The sequence below is a fragment of the Xenopus laevis genome, chromosome 1S, assembly GCF_017654675.1.
Source record: "Xenopus laevis strain J_2021 chromosome 1S, Xenopus_laevis_v10.1, whole genome shotgun sequence".
In the NCBI taxonomy this organism is placed as follows: Eukaryota; Metazoa; Chordata; class Amphibia; order Anura; family Pipidae; genus Xenopus; species Xenopus laevis.
Genome location: NC_054372.1, coordinates 165,532,606 through 165,555,145, shown reverse-complemented (window position 1 = coordinate 165,555,145; position 22,540 = coordinate 165,532,606). Strand labels below are relative to the sequence as shown.

The following is a 22,540-nucleotide window of genomic DNA, read 5'->3' as shown; positions in this document are numbered from 1 at the left end:
GAAAAATAATTGCTTTTTAGGCAATGTTAGGATGTAGTGATCTGCCACAAAGGTTTATAAAATATAAAAGGATCGGAGACTCCAGTTCAAATAATTAGCAAAATCTGACACCTACTGGCCATCCCTTTCACTGCATCTAAGATTCAATAAGAGACATCAGTAGCATATAGGCTTATTATTATAAAGCACCAACATATTCCACTGCAATGTATAATATATATATATATATATATATATATATATATATATATATATATATATATATATATATGTATATATATATATATATATATGTATATATATATATATATATATATATATATATATATATATATATATATATATATATATATATATTTATATATTGTTATAGGCATAATAAAAATGAGCAAACAATAGCAAAAAAAAAAAAAACCAAGCCTTCACCCTTTGTTCTGCTGCTACACACCTTCCAATAAAGTCATCCCTCTTGCCGGCATCTTTATCCCATACAGTGATTTCAATTACTCCTCCTTGGTCCTCTAGAATGTGCATATCAATCTGCTCCCTCCACTGGGGGTTCAATGTTTTAGGAAGAGTCTGAAAAAATAATAGTACATAGTAAGTCATAGACAGCAACTTTTGGCACTTTCAAACTACAATTTCTATCATGTTCAGGTGAGCATTGCAACTGCAACAGTTAGCCATGCCTGCAATATTGGATTACTGTCAAAATATGTGTACTAATGCTGTAAAATTTGCTATAAATGTAAAAAGGAGAGGTATCTACAGTACTAACAGTACAAATAGGGCCACATACTGTTTAAAAGGTTTTAAATAAACATGGTGGAAAGCAGAGTTAAAGGAACAGTAAAGCAAAAAAATAACAATATGACAATATAATGTACTGTTGTCCTGCACTGGTAAAACTGGTGAGTGTGCTTCGGAACACTACCATCATTTATATAAACAGGCTTCTGTGAAGCCATGGGGGCAGCCATTAAAGCACAGATTCAAATGGCTGACCCCATGGCTACACAGCAGCTTGTTTATATAATCTATTGTAGTCTTTCTTAAGCAAACACACAACCTTTCCAGTGCAGTACAACACTACATTATATTTTCATTACTTTAGAACACATTCATTTTTTGGCGTTACAATTCCTTTAATACCAGCTGCTTATTACCATGGCCCAGTTTATTGTGTCACTGGCCCAGAGCATGCTTCATGAGTGAAGGGATAACATAACACAGCATGTCAACTGCACACACAACTGTCTGATGAGAGTGTTCAAACAAATCTGGTATGATTCCAAACTGAAGTGAAAATACTGTATATACATGAAACTATAATACTAACATACAAGTGTTTTGCCTCACTCTGTCTGTTTGTCAGGCCCCCTCCCAACAACACCCCATTTATTAAAATCACATATTGGACTATGTGTATAATAAATTGGATGAAAAGGCCACAGCTTGTTTATTAACAAATTTACATGAAAAACAACCAGTACACCTATAAAGTGTAAGGCCAATGTAAACAATTACATTTATTTAATATTTAACAGTTAACTTTCTTGTAACCTCCTAGGAGCAGCTTTCCTCCATAACTCAAGCCCCTTCCACCAGGCTCCTTTCATCACTTTTGCACCAGGACTAACCACTGCTAAACCATACACTTCATACCACTATCATTGGTTTATCCCACCCCAGGGAAGCCGCCCTGCTTTGACTCTACACTAATACCAACCCCATCATTTGCTACCCACCTTCCTTCCTCCTTTAATCCCTTATTTCTTCACCCCTCCTAACAAGCTACACAAAAACCCATAAATCCTATCTTAAACTCCTCCGGTTCCCTACTTCCTAACCCTGTCATGGCCCTGTCATTCCCTAGTTCCTGGCACTCTCATCATGGGAATTCTTGGAAGGGGTGTCACAGACTAGAACTACCCAAGCACATAGACACTGCTGGGATTTTTTTTGCCTTTTATGCTCCATACACAGACTAAGTTTAAAATCTGAATTATTAAGATGAGCTGATGTGAATGACAGAGGGGACTATAGAGCTAGTCACTTGGAGAACTAGGAAATATATATCTGCTAAATGGTCAATCACACTATTACAGCAATATTCAGGTTAGAAGTATCCAGCCAGCGGTTCCCCAGTTGTTGATGTACGACAGCTTGAGGCCTATAAGTAGAACATCCCCTGTTTCCTAAGGTTTTAAGCTTTACCTTTGCTTCATTACCATGCAAACATTGTCTCTGGTTCCCGATTATGTGGAGCAGAAGTCTTGTGCTAGACTTCCACAAATAGCAACCATTGCAGGACCCTTTTTAATACACTGTCAGGGAGCCGGGATGCTCCCACCAGGGAGGTTGTTAGGATCAAGGAGGAAGCCCACAAGAGAGTCATGGTCGCGGTATCCAAAGGGTAGTCAAACGGTTTATCAAAAGTCCAGGCAAGAGTTCAGAAGGCAGGCAGAATAATAAGCGAAGTTCAAAGTCCAGGCAAGGGGTCAGGCAACAAACAGGAACAAGATTAGTCTCAAAATAGCAGACAGGAAACCCAGGAAACACACAGAAACGAATCCTATACTTGGGCGCCATTCTGGCGTCTTGGTAGGGCTTTTATATTTGAATTTGGCACCATAATGACGTCATCGGCGTCCTTGCGCCGACGTCGACGCGCTGACGTCATCGCGCCAGCGCCGCTACCCACGTGGCGGCCATGGGCGCCGCCATTTTGGGAGCGACGCCGGCAGGGGAGGACGCGCCGCCCGGAGCTCCTGCAACTGCTCCGGGCAGCGATCGTGACATACACATACAGAAAGAGACTGGTAATTTCCTTAAGGAAATACTCATCTTTGTGTCATACTAATAGTATATTATAGTGGTTTTCTGCAGCCTTGGAGAAATTAAATACTCCCAACCTCCAATACAAAGCATTTCAAACATGGCACTTTGCGTCTGTGAATTCCATTTTTAATGGACTGGCCTAGTGGCAATAATGTAATACAGGTATAGGATCCATTATACAGAACCCCATTATCCAATTATGGGAAGGCCATCTCCGATAGCCCCCATTTTAATCAAATAAGTAAGGTACATTTTTTTAGTTGTTTTCTTTTACTCTGTAATAATAAAACAGTACCTTGTCCCAACTAAGATATAACTTATCCTTGTTGGAGACAAACCTATTGGATCTAATTAACATTTAAATGTTTTTTTTAGTAGACTAAGGGGCAGATTTATCAAGGGTCGAATTTCGAAGTAAAAAATATTTCGAAATTCGACCATTGAATTTAAATACTTCGAATGCAAATATTGATTTCTACGTTTTTTTACCGTATTTAACCGATTTGTGGTCGAAGTAAAAATCGTTCGATCGAACGATTTCAGCAATCGATCAAACGATTTTACTTTGACTACAAAATGCATTAGAAGGTCCCCATAGGCTAACATAGCACTACGGCAGGTTTAATTTGGCGAACTATTGAAGCCGAAGCTTTTTTAAAGAGACAGTAATTTGATTATCAAATATTCAAACTATATTACTTCGAAACGAATTTGAAGTAAATCCGAAGTAAATCCGAAGTCATAGTATCCTATTCGATGGTCGAAATATCCAAAAAATTACTTCGAATTTTTTTACTTTGAAAATTCCCTCAAATTCACTTCGACCCTTGATAAATCTGCCCCTAAAGGTATGAGGATACAATCTATGGAAAATATCCATTATCCAGAAAACCTCAGGCCCCGTGCATTCTGGATAACAGGTCCCATACATTTACATGTATTTCTGAACTCCACTTGGTTGGCAAGGGTAGAGGGTCCCCATCAATATTCTCTCTATAATAAGAATAAGATATCTAATTCTTAAATCAACACTCAACAGTTTTGGAACACTCTAATTCAGCCAGGTCCTCAGTGCATCACGATTCACTAATATTATATAGGACTACGCTTGTAGAATGCAATGTTGCAACCTATGCAATGTATACTTAACAATGCAATGTTTAATAGATATGTAAGCAAATCAGGGGTTCATTCTACATTACCCATGAATAATTTTTTGTTGCAACGTCAACCTCTTGTAACGTCTTCCTCTTGCTGCTTTATTGCCATTATTTGGTAGAAGGCAAATTCTTTGATAAACGCTTAATAGACTATATTAAATAATATGTGCAATTTATAAGATACTGATGAGTTTGGTGAATTCCCTGTACCTCACTTAAATCACTAATAGATTTTAATATACGCATCACACAATCAAATTACAAGTTACAGATGTAATGCCTCTGATAATTATACATGCCAATCATTAAATTATTTTTTGGTCCTAAATAGATATGCCAAATATTAAATTTTCTTTGAAGCTCTGAATGCAGTCAATTTGGAATCAATTAACCTCTCTGCAAAATAACTTACTGCTGATAATGAATTGCTATTAAAAGGTTTCCATTTTTTCCCACACTTAATATTAGAGTTTAAATGAAATTGTCTGAAATAGTTTTTAATATACTATCACTTTTTGCACTATATAAGCATGTAAATATCCACTATATATTTATTAATAGTCACAGATGACCAGTGTAATAGATGCCACTGAAGAATGTAAAATTAGTCCTTTGTGGCAGATCATAGAGTATAATCATGAATACCATCATCTGCACCAAAGCCATTTTTATGGAAGACTCTGCCTTTTACCTCATTTTGTTGAAACCATCAGACAGCATAAGCTGAACTGTTACTACCTTGCTGATGAATCACAGAATTTGTATGAGAGACTAGGGACACAATAAGGACAGTAATAGTTATAGACGAAGCAGCTGGTACAGTGAAAGCTGAGCTGCTGGAAGCTCTACAAGTTCAGTATTGCTATCTTTCATCAAGGAATAGTATCTTTGGGTCGTGTAACATCATAAAAAGCATTAGTCGGCTCTTTAGTCTTTCACACTGGGGGAAAATTCTCTAACCTCCGAAAATTCGCCAGTGACGGCTTCGCTCACATTACTGCGCAAAGAGAAGTTGTGCTATCTTTGCCTAATTTGCATACTTATTAATAAACTTATTAAAGTTGAATGGACGTATATGTTGCAGCAAATACATTACACTACACAAGCCCGGGAAACCTTAATAAAATAAAGTTGTTATATTGCCCTACACATGAGCCCAGTATACAGTTTATGTGCCATATGTTAGGAAATGTAGGGGGGAAGCGGGTTACCCCAAAAAAATTTTTACTCTCTTTTGCAGGCTATCACCCTGAAAAAAGGAAAAGACGCCAGCGTTTTTTGGGACTTGGAAAAATTTTCAACAATTTTTTGAGGAAGTCCTATCCCAAGAGGTAAGAGGTCCTGGCGCAAGAGTTAACGGTCAGTAAAATCCGCATCTTATTGAATTTGCGCATGTTACATCCATTTGCCAGAGCGCAAATTCGCCAGGTGTTAGGGAGCGAAGTAACGCTAGAATCTATCTCCTTCACTAGCGAAGTTATGTCAGCAACCGTTAGTAAATCAGTGAAGTATCGAAATGACGTCGCCCTTTAGTAAATTTGCCCCTAGGAAAGTAACTTGAAAACACATCAGTTAATAGTGCTTTTGCAGCAGAATTCTGCACTGAAATCCATTTTCAAAAGAGTATGTTACATTTAATTGTGCTAGACATGTTGTTAGTTTCCAGGTGCCCTCAGTTATGTGACTTGTGCATTGATATACAGGTATGGGACCTGTTATGCAAAATGTGGGGACCTGGGGCTTTCCGGAAAGTGGATCTTTCTGTAATTTGGATCTACTAAAATAGTCTACTAGGAAATCATGTAAACATTAAATAAACCCAATTAGCTGGTTTTGCTTCCAATAAGGATTAATTATATCTTAGTTTGGATCAAGTACAATGTACTGTTTTATTATTACAGAGAAAAAGGAAATAATTTTTACAAATCTTATTTGATTAAAATGAAGTCTATGAGAGAAAGCCTTTCCTTAATTCAGAGATTTCTGGATAATGGGTTTCCGAATAACAAAGCTCATACTTGTACTTCAATCAATCTTTATTATGACATGTTAGAGTGATATCACCCCCTACCTTTCCCCCAAGCCACTTAACAACAACTTTGAGAAGATAACAGGGTATAAGCTCCCTGACACCTGCATTCTTAGTTGTAGATATGAGAATGGTATTTAACAGTAAAAATCCAAGTCTCTTCCAGTAACACTGAGTAGGAGAAACAATGGCAGTTCCATTGTAAAGAGCTGTCTCTTTCTGAAATCACAGGATCAGACACAAAGACCCGAGGTGCCTGCCTATGCACAAATATTACATCTAAAAAAATCTGTTGTTTCAGGAATAACATTTTATGAGGTTTTCATGAATGATTTATAATTTAAACAGTGTAATTTAGAAATAATAATAAACCATTAAATCATGAGAGAATTCTTATAAACATCTAACTCTTGTATTTTTGCTACCTTGTCAGATTATAGATGTGCTTAAAACTGGGGTTTTAGCTTACAGAACAGTAAATAAAGAGAGAGTCTGGTTGCAAGTAGGTAAATGTATGCTTATACAGTTAACCGTAATTCCTTACTTTGGACGATAAGTGCTCAAAACCAGTAAGGATAGACCTTGGTAAGGTCTATCTTCAGGAAAATAAGGCATATCATCTACCCTGTATGCAGACATTTTAATATAAGGCTTTTTTTTTATTAAATAAAATGAATGTCCAAGGGCAAGTGCTCTATTCTTATGATCTTTATTACTTTTATAATTTGATTCTCTTTGAAAAAAATTTGCTTTACCTTGCTCTTGTACTTTTGATGTCCGAGTCGGAATTTCACATAGGGGTCACTTAATCCATTAGCATCCATAGCTTTGAGCTCCTGCCCCTCAATAAGGGTAATGCTCACTATCCCTCTTGATAGCTGTGACCTTCTGTGCAAGTCGGGCAGCTTTAAACTTTGAGTCTGAAACTGCAGAAAAGCAAAGGAAAATTAAAAAAAAGAGCATTGGATCACCTCAAAACAAATTACAAGAATATTCTGTTATTCTGTCAACACAGTTGATTTTTTAAACTAAAATAGGAAATAATTAGGAACTGTGTTTCTAAGAATATAATCACCATGGAAAAAGCATATTTAAATCCTCACAAATTTTACAGATGTTATCCTGAGTGTTGCATGAAATTGCCTATACTAATTCTAGTTTCTTACTGGTAGCATTGGTCCTTTTTATAGGACAAGGTGGGCTAAGCAACCTTTCTCCCTGCAATCTTTATGTTTTACCCCCATTTCCCAAGAAATTTTATAAAGCATTATATAGCACAGTATATTCTTGAAAAGTCTGAAGACCAAGAATATACATAAATGATATGATGTATATATAAATAAAAACCCCCACTGTATGTTTTTGTTGTTGTTACAGTAGCAACTCATCTCTTGTTTGTCTTGCAGTTCCTGAGTCCTGACCTAAGGTTTGAGGAAAAGTTTGCCTTCAGCAAAACAAGTTTATCTTGTAATAGGGCATCATCAAAGCCAGAGCTCTGCTATGTGTACAGGCAGTTCTCCTCATTAATACGCTTTTCATAGAAATGTATTTTCTTTTTTCAGGCTACATTTGAAAAGGCAGCAGACAATGATATCTGAACTTTTCTATGCCTGCCATTAAAATTATTGCTTTTCCAGTTCTGCTTTGTTTGAGAAGCTTTTGCGGGAAAAAATTAAATGGTATGGAAGCATTCTTCTATTACGAAACATAAGCTATCTTGATAGGTCAATAATACAGCTCAATATATCTTGTTATTGAAAATGAGAGTCTTATCAGAGGAAAAAAAGAAACCCTTTTTAGCGTAAAAAGCCATTTTCTGTAGCTAAACATATAATTGAATTTAGAAGACCAGTCACCCATGTAACGGCTCCTCTAGTGGTCTGAGAACTGCTTTTAGCAGTAGCAAAGTAGTATATTTAGAAACTTTATAATTATCTTTATACAAAACACTCTATCGTTGTGACATTTTGTATTGGTACAGAATAAATGAAACATAAGTAGTACAGAAAACAGAGCAACCACTTGCCAATTAGTAATTGCAACCTTTCCAACTGATGAAAGACATGGTCAGAATTCCTAGTCTTTGGAATATTTAAAAGTGGGTAAAAATTCTCTCTCAGTATTGCAGTTATGAAAGCCGTTATACAAAAGCTCCAAATTATGGGAAGGCCGTCTCCCCTAGACTCCATTATAATGAAACTCAAATTTTTACAAATTATTGTCTTTTTCTCTGTAATAATAAAACAGTACCTTGTACTTGATTCCAAACAAGATATAATTCATCCTAATTGTATGTAAAGCAATCCTATTGGGTTAATTTAATATTTAAATGATTTTAAGGTATGGACATCCAAGTTACAATAAATTCTGTAAAACTCCAGGGGGTATATTAATTAAAGAGTGAAATTAGAGATCACCACAGTCCACTAGAGTGAAATTCTGCCACTCTCCATACATTTCTATGGGATTTTGAAAGGGGTAGTTATCAATGGATGAACTTTCACTTTCACCCATTGATAAATACTCATGGGGGCAAATTCCCTAACCTGGCGAAAATTCGCCTGTGACGGCTTCACAGCTATCGCAACACTTTGCTAGGCATAAATTCGCTAGGACAACGCTAATTCAAAAAAGTGCAAAGTGTCAATTCACTAGGCTGTAACACTAGTGAATTGACGCTAGCGTTAGCCACTTCCCCCCTTTTGGGAATCTGCCCCTTAAAAATCCCATATAAATGAATGGAGAGTGGCAGAATTTCACTCTTGAGGACTGTGGCGATCTCTGACTTCACTCTTTGATATATACATACCCCCAGGTCTCGAGCATTTTCAAAGCTAGGATTTATTAAATTACAAGAATTGATCTTCAAATGCAAAATGGTACCAAAATAATGGTTCAATGGATCTCAGGCTCTTCCTGGGGATGTTGTATTTTAACTAAGAATGGACTTGTTGAATATGGAAAACTACAGGCTGATGTGCATCTGTTAACATACTGCAGACAGGTTTGATTTAATGTACACTGCTCATTTTATACAGAAAATTTTAAAAATGAGTGTTTGTTTAGCTAAGTGTCATCACATCCATTTAAACCCAGCTTATTAAATGTATAACTATGCTATTTTAGCCAAATTTCAGAGATGATCGGGTTTATTATCTCCTGCAGAATGAAGATATATGGTTTTAGAACACATTTGCTACGGACATTTAAAACCAACTGTACCAGATCTAAACAGCAATTACTTTTTCTCTGTCCAGAACCTGATATTTATCCTTCTCAATCCAGCAGTAAATACCATCTTACATTATCTCAGTGTCGCCAAGAATAAGCCTCCAGCAGACACAAGCCATTAATGGTATCAAAGCCTGGACAAAATGAGAAAAGAAAATGCAACCCTCCATGTCAGTGTTTTGTGGTGTCTACTGGAATTAACTATGATCCTGCAATATGATTCCAGAATAACCCGGAAAAAGAGCAATCCATTAAAATGTTTAAGCTGAAGAAGCTGAAGAAGTATAGCTTGTAAAACAATAATTTATCTTTTAGAAACCAGAAGACCCTTTCACTAGTTGCAAAGCATTTTGGAAATTGCCTGTACATTATTTCTATCCCCATGGTCCATTTCTTTCATTAATCTAATACTATAGGAAGTTTAAGGAATAACAGAAAGAATGCAAGTCTAAATATGTTTCCATGAATGCAATAAATTCTTCCATGTCAGCACAAGTGTCTTAACCCCTTCTCATTGGCTTCCTACTTGTGACAGTGTAGGGACCTTAAGGGGTTAAGTGCCCCTCCCCTGAACCTTATGGCCTGAGATACGGGTTTTCTTCCTGAATTTTCCAGGGACAGAGCCTTTGGATTGGTGCAGCATGGCTGATCCGAAAAGGAACCACAAGGTGGTGCTGTGCAACCATATAAAAGGGGATGCCATGTGCTCTGTCAGCCATTACAGTTTCAGGTTACAGTGATTGCTGTTATCTGCTGCAGAACTTTGTTTCACTTTGGACATAGTGACAACTATGCAACATGTAGGCTTTCGTTGGAGTGCAATAGGCCTGCCAAAGGCTGGGCAGGATCCTCCAGTGCCTGGATAACTCAACTAAGATGGTTTAGAGTTTGGATGCCGGATTTCTGTATTCACCTTTGAAGTTGGGTGAGAGATGCAGTTCAGCATGGATGTTGTTTTGTGCTGGCGCTATAGACAGCGTTGGGAGCTGGATAAGTCTGGATGCCTGCTTCATCTCTATGTGAGTCTGCCTGGAATGGCAGAGAAAGAGGATCTAGGATGTTCCTGTGTGTGCTCGTCTGAAAAATGTCTGGAGCCTTCAGCGCTGTGGATGCCTTTCAGCTCTGTGTGAGACTACCATCTGAATGGCTCCCTTGGGTGAGTAGCTTGATAAAGGGCTGGAAAAGCTTGAAGCGTCGCTTAGCTTGGGGCACGAATAAAGTACCAATTTTTTCACCATAATCGGAGTGCTGCCGAAGTATTTTCTTGTACGGCTCCCTTGGGTGAGTGTTACCTTTGGGAAGGGTAGGAAAGGATGAGGATCCAGAGATCTCCGGTTTATGGAAACAGGCTGTTTGTGAGCCTGCCACGTGGGAGCAACACTTTCCTGTGGGAAAGCATGTGGGCAGGTAGCGCTACCTAGAACTGTACTCTTTTGGGGACAAGGGATGGAACTCTTGGGTTGGCGGGGAATCACCAGGACTGGACTGCAACATGTTCTAGGGTAGTGGGTCATGCTTTAAATGCATTTGTGTGTGAAACGTTACCTTTTACTTCCCCTTTAAAATTACACTTATTTTATATAAAGTTATATTGTTATATAATAAAGTGCGTAATTGATTTGTTTCCTAATGGGAATATCCTCAGGAGTATTCCAGGACCCCATTAGGTGGAGGCACTGCCAGAGAAGAGTTTTCCCAGTACCTTTCACCTTGCAAAGGGAACTCAGGACCTGAGTTGGTAAGCTGATACAACCTTGGCACCAGGGGGGTCGCCAAGAGGGTGTTACAACAGTAAGTAGTAGTAACAGGTCCTTATGTTATAAACCAAACTGTCTCCTCAGAAAGGGAGGTAAAAGATATGTATGCTAAAATAATTAAATGTTATACAGTTCTTTCTTTATAAATGATGTATGCAGCTCTTTCCCACTTTGTCTATTTTCGGCACTACATATGTAAGTAAAGATCACCAAAAGTACCATTGAAAAAATACCTAAAACTGTCTAGTTGTTTGTACGAACTCTTTTAAAGTAGATATAAAATGAAACCATGTAGCTTAGCACAAAGAAGGAAAACAGAGCCTTTTTTACTCTTGCACAAAAAAATGACATTAAGGGCCAAGGGTCGAATTTCGAAGGGGAAAATACTTTGAAATTCGACCAAGTATTGAAGTCGAAGTTTTTTTTAAAGAGACAGTACTTCGATTATTAAATGGTCGAATGGTCGAACAATTTTTACTTTGAATCGAAGTCGAAGTAAATTTGAAATCGTAGTATCCTTTTCGATGGACGAAGTATTCAAAAAATGACTTTGAACTTCGAAAGGCATTGTCGAGTAGGTTCCAGGACTAGACTAATGTTCTATTGCTCCAAAAGGTAGACTTTTAGTTTTTTCTTGAAGAGATTGAGAGAGCACTCCTTTCAGAGGTATTTAGGGATGGAATTCCAGAGGTAAAGACTTGCAATATAGTAAGGTTTGAGACGAGAGGTGGCAGTGGATGTGGATGGTGTGAAAAGAAGGTGGTGCTGAGAGGAGCAGAGAAGACCAGGAACGTACTGTGAGACGTGAAGAAATTTAGTGAGGAGCAGAGGAGTGAAGGGCTTTGAACTTTAGCAAAAGAATTTTATATTCTATCCTTTGCTTTACAGGCAACCATGCTAGGAATTTTAGTTTGGGTTGAACAGGTTCCCTCTTAGGAGAGGACCCTGATAGTGGAGTTTAAGATTGATTGGAGTAGAGAGTGATGGGAGTCAGGAAGAACGGTAGTAGAAGATTGCAATATTTTTAATGGGATAGGATAAGGGCATGAATAAGTGTTGAGGCTGTTGTTTATGAAAGAAAGGGGCATACAGTATCTTGGCTATATTGCAGAGGAAGTAGCAACAGGTTTTGGAGCTAGTACTAATATGGTTAGAGAAGGAGAGAAACTGGTCATACCATCAATAGTAATGGTGAAAGTAAGAGATGGGCTAGGTTTGGGTGGAAAGACAATGAGCTTTTTTTTGGCCAAGTTGAGCTGGAGGTGGTGTTGGTCCATCCAGGAGGAGATAGCATATAGCCAGTCTGCGATCTGGGACTTAACGTCAGCAGTTAGTGAAGAGGTATTTTAATATATCTGGATGTCATACTTATCATACAGGTGATATTTAAGGCCAAATGAAATTATAAGGTCTTATAAAAGTAGAGTGTACACTAAGACAAACAGGGAGAGAGAGAACGAGTGGTCTGAAAGGTAGGGATCAGCTCGATCCCAGATTCTAATTGAATGGAGAATTTGCATTAGAACAGAATGGTCAACAGTACCAAAAACAGATGATAAATCCAAGAGAATGAGAATAGTAATCTAGAAATCATTTACAACTCTACATAATGCATTCTCAGTGGAGTGTGCAGGTTGAAAGCCAGACTGCACAGGGTCAAGCAGATTATTGGTGCACAGAAAGTTAGTAATAGGGGAAAAGATAAGATGTTCCAGAAATTTAGAGGCTAGTGGTAAGAGAGAGACAGGGCAGTAGTTAGACAAACAGGACCAGGTCCAGGGTCCAGAGTAGCCTTTTTCAGAATGCACTTGACGCAGACCTGTTTGAACAATGAGGGGAAGGTACCAGAAGTTAGCAATTTAATATATGAGTAAGTACTGGAGTAAGGACAGGGCAAAGTGTTTTAGTAGAGGTGATGCCATTGGATCAAGTGAGCAAGTTATTGATGAAGAGGACAGTGGAAGTTCTGAGGCTTCGGGCTCAGTTATAAGCTCATAAGAGGAGGAGATTTAGAAAGAGTAAGAATATTGGTATCTGAAGGGTGGGGAATTGTTTGTGGATAGAATCTTTACTTTACTTTTAAAATATTTGATTTGTAGAGGGATGTAGAGTAGAGTAGTGAACTGAATATGGAAAACAAGCATTGTGGGTTGGATTTATTATTATTTATGATTATACTATAATATTCTTGTTTAGTCTGGGATAGGGAGGTACCAAGGCAGGCCACAAGAAATTTATAATGAAGGAAGTCCTCTTTTGTACATGATTTGCATACTGGAATATGAAAATCGTGTCTGAGAGTTCATGCAGGGAAAGGGATTGCGGGCCCGACTGCGTTGTGGCTACAGACACAGTTGGGCCCATAATCCCTTGATAGCAGCTGATATAACTGAGTTGTAAGTATTTACCAATAAATCAGGATCCGAGGAAGTATTGATGGAGGAGAAGCAAGAACTGAAAGAATCAGATAGAGCAGTGTGGGTGTTACAAATCAGAATTTTTGGTTGAGGGTTAGTAGAGGGGGGAGGGTAGGAAATTGAAAAAGATTTTGTATTTTGAATATATAGTTTTGAGTTTATGGAGGGGTCAGTGTGAGAGTGGGTTTAATTCGGAGGGGTCGAACTTGATGAACTTTGGTCAACACAACGTAACTATATAACTATGTAACTCTGGATTTTAAATATATTTTAGAAGTAGATTTAGAAGGAAACATCAACATGTACTTATCATTATAACACAAACTGCATGAAAATAAAATGTAGAGACCAGATATACTCTATATTCATTGACTTCTAACAACATGTAGAAACCAGGTGGTTAAATTATGCAGATAATACATAGACTATTTGCTGAGGTCTGGGTCAGATTTTGATTGACAAGTAGGTCTAATATGTGTTTTAGGGGGGCTCCCTTTCTTAGCAGGATAACTCAAATAACCAACTCCAGCACAAACAAAAGGTAATAAAATAACAGACTCGGGCAAACACCCTGCACACAGAGAAACAGGATTTCAATCAGAGCCAGTTATTTTTAAAGAGTGAGCACCTAGGTTAAGGGTGCAGCCCCCTCCCCCAAGGATGTATTAGACCTAACTGTCAATCAAAAACAGACTCTTCCTAGTGCACGAAGACAGGATTAAGAGAGACAGGTTGCTCAGAGGGGGAGAGTGAAGAGTAACTTGATTATTTTACAAATGGTACTTAATTTTTAATCAATTATATATAGAAAATTTCTTTTTTCAGGAAGATGAAGCTAATTTTAACTTTTTATTTCTCAAAAGATCCCCTTTAAGGTGGACATAGACATTAAACAACCAGTTTTAGTGCTATCCAATGAATCTGTCAAAATATTGTGAGGTTAGTGGGCACTGAATGATTGTGCATCTAACGATTTTTTGTCAGAAAATCAATCACTCAGGTTAGATAATGTTCACTGTTCACAGTGAAATTTATCCGTTGCCTGTTTGCAGGGCCAAGCAGGCAGCTACTCACAGTTTTCCTAGTTTCAACTAGACAATATCCCTTAAAATAGTCTTTTTAGTTGATGAACAAATCATACATTTAAACAATCGTTTCAGGATAAGCTTGGTCTTACAATAAAGAAAAGATCTTTTAAAAATCTTAATACTAAGGCAACCCTTAGAGACTTCAGTCTCAATTTCAGATGTTCATGAAGGGGTAGATAAATAAATTTGGCTATCATCAGCATATAGATGATATTTAAAACCAAATGAGTGGATAAGTGTCTAGGGAGAATAATAACAGACCAAGTACAGAGCTTTCAGGCACTCCGATATAAAGTGTACCTGAGGATGAGGTTTTGCTCGTATAAGAGATACTGAATGCATGTTTAGTAAGTGATCAGTGACACAGCCGGAATACGGATACCAAGAGAATGCAGAATTTGCATAAGGCTGGAGTGGTCAGCTGTATTAAATGTAGAATAAAGGACATTTAACTTTTGCAACCTGAAGATCATTTGTACCTCTGCACAAGTATACAGGCTGGAAACCAGATTACAATAGGTCTAACAGATTATGGGTGTGCAGAGATTTCGTAATATGGGGGAACACAATATGTACCAGGATTTTAGAGGTAAGTGGTAGAAGGGAGACACAATTGAAATTAGATGTTTTAAGAATAAGCTTGACACAGGCCAGTTTGAACAGAGAGGGGAAAGTTCAAGAAGCCAGAGAATAATTGAAGATGTGAAAAAGAGCTGGAGTAAGCTCATCAACACAATGTTTAATAGAGAAGAAGGCATAAGGCCGAGAGAGCAGGTTGTGAGTGGGGATTCCAAGAGAAGTCAGGAGACTACAGAGACAGTTACAGGGTGAAAGAAGAAAGGCAGACAGAAGTGAGATTAGGAAGGAGAAAATAGTTTGTGCTAGTAGAGGTGGAAATATGATTGTGTATGTATTTTAGTTTGAAAAAAATATGTCAGTCCTAAAGAGAGTGTCTGGAGATTGTTTGGAGATTGACTGGATGCATAAGGGTATTGTATATAGAAAACAAGGGTTGTGGACTGCTTAGCCTTTGACAAGGCAGAATTAAGGCATGAAAGTAAAAATTTATAATGGATAACGTCTGCTTGTGCACAGGATTTTCTCCACACATGATCTGCATATCACGTTAAGGAGTGTAAGAATCTCATTTATAAATTCAGCCAGGGGTGTGGGCATTGAGCACAAAGTATGCTTACACTGGGTACAGTTGAGCCAGTGGTGGAGAAGAGAATGTAACAGAGTTTCAGGATCAAACATATCCTTAAATATGACCTAAATAATGTGTATTCATAATTAGGACAGTGGGGGAAAGCTTTGTGGGGAAAGAGAGTGTGAGACAAAGAATGTAACAAGATGTTGATCAGAAAGGGGAAAGGGCTCACTGTTATCAGAAAGAGAAAGATTTTTCCTAAACACTAGATTCAGAGTTGGATCTGTTTTCCCCTGCTGGGATTAAAAGAAGGAGGTAAGGTGGAGAAAACAAGAAGTCCAGGGCTGTGAGGGATCATCAATATGACAGTTTGTAGGGAGGCAAATTATATTATATTTCAAATGTAAATAGGGGGAATTCACCTACAGGAGCCTACATAAGGACATGCAAAAACCAGAGACTTCCTCTTTGGCCTGATCAGGAAGGCAAAACACACTATAGATTGTTATGTCACACCATGCTTGAACGGTGTAATTCCGTGTTGGACTTTGCTTTCAGCAAGTGCTGTTATTTTCAGTTAAACTTTGTTGGCAGTCTGTGACTGATTTGAAACATTGTTGCTACAAAGGGGGAAACAGAATACTTTGTTTAACGTCCGCAGCTGAAGGACTCACTGTGCCCTGCATTCAGCCCCCACAGCCACGCTGCTGCTGATAATACAAGCGGAAGGAATTCCCCATAAATCTCTATACGGAGTCAGAAGCCGCTCTCTACTTGGCAGTCCTTAACTCCCTTATTGGCAGTTAGTTAATTAGACCCGCTCCCTGCAACCGGATCCAACAGAGTTCAGGGTCGGAGCCTTGCGTTCCCAACAGTAAATTAGAAGGTCAGCACTAGGCTCATCTCAGAGACCAGAGGTAGATGTGCTTGTCATAGAGGGCAACCTGTGGTCCCAACGAGGGGGGGGGAGAGAGAAAAAGAGCCCATCATGAAAAAGCGCAGCCTCGATGGCAGTATCATTCTGGGAAAGCCAAGTCGTATAGTACAAGGAGATTAAAAGATTTGGAGCAAAAGAGATCATGGATTTGAGAAGCACAAGAAAACAGAAGACAGGATGAAAGTAGAGTTGGTCTCTGTATAAACAGTAGTCTTAGCAAAAACTTCTTAATTAGGAAAGTAACAAAATCCAGGTCACTTTAATAGAAATCTGTATGTTTTATTATCTAGAGAGCAGTAACTAAAGCAACGTACAGTTCTTATTCAATAGCTGGAGCAGCTTACTCAACTGGACCAATGGCTGCAGAGGTCTTGTATTTTACAGCACAACAAGTTTTAGCCCCACTTAGGTGTTCAATCTATACCTTAGTCTTCCATTGACTTTGTACAGGAGTAAATCCAAAGCTCTTTTTCCTTTAGAGAGACATTAACTCACATACACATACTTCCTGGTTCCTTGGCAGAGAATTCTTCTCAACATGTGATGACATCACCATCACCCCCCCCCCCCACACACACACACACACACACACATATCTGCAGTTAAATAGCACTGTTCAAAGCATCTGTAATTCTGAGTCTCAGAGCATTCTGGGAGAAATATACCTTCCCTCTATAGTTCCCCTAAATAAAGTGCCATAGCAGTGACTGGAGGGCAAAGTAATGCAAGTAATTGTACAGTATATAAGAGCTGGGGTAAGTAGAAAGGAGATGGGAGGAAGATAGGAGAATAGAATAATGAAAGACAGTGGGATAGTTAAAAGAAGAGACTACCTTAGGGATCTCTGTGCATACAGGCAGTACAAATGTGACTTTGCAGTTGCTGTTTTCTAGTAGATAAGTTGTAGTTTTATATCTTCAGAGGTGTATGGCTGGAGCAGGAAACTAGGATTAGTAGATCAGTATATCTTTCAAGAATTTAAGCGATCCATCAGTTTCAGCAGCAGACGGAATACCTGGGTCTTCTGCAATGTATCCCCGTGTAGTTCTCCTTGTTAAACTCATCTAGATCACTAGTTACCACTTTGGAACAAATCACCCTTGCAAATGCTCGTCCCCAGTAAATGCAGGACTGGGCCAAGCTTGCTGGGCATCCTAGGCAATCTGGCCAGCAACCTCGCCCCCGTGGCCGCACATGTACATAGACCGGAGATGCTACAGAAAGAGTGGGCACACCGGGCAATGAGAGAACAAGGGTTAGGACTAGGGTTAAGTGATGGAAGAGATACATGCCTAGTGCCCCCCAAAGAGCAAACACACATCTCTAAAGTAATCTTAACAACTAGGGAGAGCTGGAGACTGCTGCATACAGGTCTTGTTCAATCTATTTTAATTGATTAATAAGCAAAAGTGATCAGTCAGCTGTGATACAGGATGTGAGCAGAGCAAGAGTGAAGATGAACACTGAGATAAAGTGACAAAGTTTGGTTACAGAAGAGTTTATAGGATTAGATTGTACAAAGTACAAGCTACAAGACTACAGGGAGAAATGATAATTAATGTAACACAACAAGTTACGAAATTGACAGATTAACACTAATTGAAATTAATGCAAAGAGCAAAATTAAAAAAAAAAAAGTCCAAAATTGTAATTCAAGGAATTTTGGAGAACTGGTGTTGTTGGCTTCAAATGAATATGCAGTAAATAGATTTATTTTAAATTGTGATGTTTTTTTAAAGTGAAAAGGTGTCAATATTTCCATTGCAGTGCATTTAAATTTAATAGGGCTCTACGAGACTGCGAAAGGCTTTACACAGGGTTAAACACAGAATAAAAAATGGGACGTCTTTAAAATGTTGCTTAATAAATATATGTCAGTATATTCCCCTTGCAAGCAAGGAATGTCGCAAAGCAAAAAAAAAATAATTCAATTTAATTTAAATAGTGACATCCTTGGATTTAAGACAATTATTGTTTATATCTAATTCATTATTGCTCAGTTTTAATTTTTTATTTTAGAAAGCGAAACCTTTGTGATTCAATAGAAGTGTTGGTGTTCACGTTGGTAAAAAAAAGACATGCTTTTAAGGCATTCAAGCCACTTCCACTAACCCAATCACAATGGCACATTGTAACTCTTCAAAGTGGGGACCTCTGAAGAAATTCACAGAGGTGTTGATTTTGTGTAGTTAGTTGATTCTGTATCAGTAACTACACAGAATCAACACCTCTGTGAATTTCTTCAGAGGTCACTACTTTGAAGAGTTACAATGTGCCATTGTGATTGGGTTAGTGGAAGAGTTTATATGCCGAGAACTTCCCACACCAGTCAGTTGAACTGAAGAAGCTGCTCAGATGAGTAGTGAAACATCTTCATTGATTACTCAGCAAGTCCAGTTGTTTTTAGATTTACCTATACTAGATATACCATGACCTGGATGAATGAAAATTTTCATAGTCACCACTAGTTATTGGTCAAAGGGTGTAATACCACTTCCTGCCACACTGCTATATAGTGTGTGTAGGGAGTGGCCTCTTCCTCTTTGGCTCCTGGTGTCTGTGCTGCTAAGTGTTTCCCATTAAGCCTGGGATCACCAAGGCCCCAGTAAAGCCATCGCCCCAAAGGGACCTGTACCTTTGGTGATTAAGTCAGGGACCTGGAAACTCTATGAACGAGGTTAGCTATCATTAGGGCAGATCTTTAATAGACTCTCTAGGAGAGTGAGATAGACAACTTTATATAGCATGAGCAGCTGTGTGCTCCATTAAGGATAGTAGCAGGGAGTAGCTTCTCAAAGGCTTCTTTGTTTGCCTTTAGTGCAGGATAGGGTGTTAGGTTTTAGACTTCATCTCCCTAACTACTCCACTGGTGATCCCGATCCCCACAAAAGAATATCTGTCTTCTGGGAATTGATGTTCACTTGACTACTATGCCTTATGGGAGTGACAGTCTTGATTGTACTGTATCATCTTCTGCTATCTTCCCTCCTATGTGATATGCTACACCTGCATCATCTCCTGCGTGAGTAAAGCTGTGGTCAATTGTCTCTGTACAATAAATCTCATCTGTTATTTCACCAAAAGAACCTCCTCGTGTCCAACCAATCTATTTTTATGTACAATAGCCTGTGTGTTGTAGTTGAACTACACCTTAAAGGGATAGCTTCCTCTTAGAGAAAGCCCTGATCCTGATGTGTGAGTCCAATGTAACCCATGCTCATTACCATTTAGTTGGACATTAACTCCTTGTGGTCTGGATATCCCAGATTAGCATACCTCCCAACATTTTGAAAGTAAAAAGAGGGACAAAAAATTTTTTTCCGCATGTAGCGCAGCAATTTTTTGACCACACCCCTTTCTGTGGCCACACCCCCTAATTACCATGTTTGTTTTACCAAATTTGGCAGGTTATGGAAGTTTGAAAATAGTTCTCCTTATCTAAACTGTGTTTTTGTGTCTCAAAATTGTTACAAAGTTTCTTATTTGCACCTGTTAGGTGTTCTGGGCTCTCTGCTAAAAGCCAATTAAGTGAGAAACTTTGTTTCTTTTTCTGGCTGTTCAGTGCAGAGAAAAGAGGGACAAATCCAGTACAAATGAGGGACTGCGGGTTGAGCTGTCAAAAGAGGGACTGTCCCTCCGAAAAAGGGACAGTTGGGAGGTATGGATTAGCGTTACATAATCTTTAAAATATTTCCCTATCTAAGGAAAAGTGTTTCTACTGTTGTTGTTGTCACTACATTTATGACTGTGTTGTAGTTCAGAATAAATCAGTGGTACAAACTTCGGGTTTTAATCAGTTTTTTTAATCTGAAAAACTGCTTTTACTATATTATTGAAAATAAAGTTAAACTATCCAACTATTCACTATACCTGTGTACTCTTGTTGATTTGCTGTTAAAAGTAGATGAAAGCATCTCAATGTTATGAATTGAAATGGATTTGAGGATTTTAGTGGATAACAAACTGTGTTACTCTATACAGTGTCACTCAGGGCTATTAAAGCAAATAAAATGTTGCAAAAGGGCATGACTACTCTTTAGAAGTACATTAGAGGACAATATCGAAAAATAGCAGGGGATTTTTTTTCCGATAGAAAAGATCAGCGAACAAGAGATCACCCATTTAGACTTGAGGTGTTTTCATTTGCAGTGGTGTAGGGGGTTCTTCACAGAGAGGACAGTGAGGTTGTGGAATGCACTGCCGGGTGATGTTGTGATGCTGATTCTGTTAATGCTTTTAAGAATGGCTTGGATGACAAGCATAATCTTTTAATCTACAGTTAGTTTTGTACAGGTATCTGTATTTATTGTTTACATTTGTGAGTGTACAGTATATATAGGTCTGTAAATGTATGTCTGTATATATATATGGGGTTAGTTTGGAAAGGGCTCAGCTTGAGTGACTTTTTTTGACCCAAATAAATTCTTCAAGCAACAGAGAGATGTAAATTCTTCCCTTGAAATGAGCCTCCAAAATTTAAAAACAGAATGAAAACCTAGTTAAAAACAATACCAGAGGATACTGCATATTCTGTTGGTGCTTAAAACAACCACAGGGTGTCAGTGTTGGAACATAAATTGGCGTTCCTTTAGATGTAACAGAGTATGCTTCAAATGAGGTAAATTGCAGCATCAAGTCAATACAAGCATGCAGATAGAGATGATATGCTTTCCTGCACAATGTAATTATTTTTTTTTTACATATCTGGTTCTAGATAAAGCCACTTAGCAGCAATTAACTAGCCTACAATGGGTGTCGTGTCACTTCCATTTTATATTTAGTGCAATTGTTGCTATTTCTTTTATCTGGAGGGACATTTTTTTCCATTCCATAAGATTAAAAAGCCAAATTACCTTACTCGACCTTTTCCAGTTCTTCTTTATGATTGTGTTCTGCAAAATAATTAATATTTGATTACTTTTACACCTATCGCATTGCGAGAGGAGAAGCAGGATTGCAATATTGGAGAGAAAGCTGAAGTAGGAAGAAGGACATATAACAATATTAATAACTATACTAAACCAACCAGCAGAGCCTAGAACAATATTCAAGTGTTCTGTGTAGTGATGGGCGAATTTGCGCGATTCGCTGCCGGCGAATAAATTCACGAAACCGCTGCAAAAATTCGCTGTTGAAAATTCGCCGACACATTTTTGCCAAAAAAACGGACGCCAGCGTTCTGCGAATTTTTCACCATTTCGCACAAAATTTGCGAATTTTTCGTCGAACCGGCGCAAATTCGCCCATCACTAGTTCTTTGTCAGGCGATTGAAAGGCCATACATGAAAAGTAATGCCCCCGGAGAACTCTCCCTCCTAAACCGCACCAACTTATTCCCCCCCCCCCCCGCCATAATGCTCTACGAAGGAATTGCCAACACATAAGGGGTTATTTACTAAACTCCAAATGCAACAGTTAATGCCAAAACCGAATTCCTTTGGAGCAATATACAGTACATCAATCTATTACTGGCCAGTTTCTGATAATTTTGTTCCTATTTCTGAAATATAATAAAACTCCTACACAGATAAACTCCTAAAGAGATAAACTACAATTTTTAATAATAAAATATAAAACTACAAAAACATATTTTTTGGTGGACAAAGATAAATATATATTTCAAAAAAATACTCAAGTAACACACAGAAAAATACTTTCAAAAGGCTCTAATCAGAAAATGTTTTGTTTTTTTTAATTAGCAAAAGCTAAAGTAAAATAGACTGTCTGGTCTTGGCCTAAGAACCTTTGAACCAGTGTTATTTAAGTGTGTTGATAATATTTACATACAAAATATTTCATATGGTGTCAAAGTATCCACTGATATAGGCACTAGCCTATAAATGTTTTAGATCAACATACAAGAAAAACTTGACTTGATTCACTGAATATATAATATACAATGGTTTTTTAAAATAAATCCACAGACTTAG

At 38.1% G+C, this 22,540-nt stretch overlaps 1 protein-coding gene across 3 annotated transcripts in view; it reads right to left on the bottom strand.

Annotated features, from left to right (window-relative positions):
* Nucleotides 1–22,540, bottom strand: part of LOC108707234 (multiple C2 and transmembrane domain-containing protein 1) — a 359,140-nt gene that overhangs the window by 211,760 nt on the left and 124,840 nt on the right. For all 3 annotated transcript variants that reach the window (XM_041580463.1, XM_018244369.2, XM_041580464.1), the window contains 3 exons: nucleotides 21,464–21,502; nucleotides 6,786–6,956; nucleotides 449–579 (listed from right to left, as the gene is read on the bottom strand). In XM_041580463.1, the coding sequence (XP_041436397.1) occupies nucleotides 449–579; nucleotides 6,786–6,956; nucleotides 21,464–21,502 (341 nt within the window). The remainder of the gene's footprint in view (nucleotides 1–448; nucleotides 580–6,785; nucleotides 6,957–21,463; nucleotides 21,503–22,540) is intronic.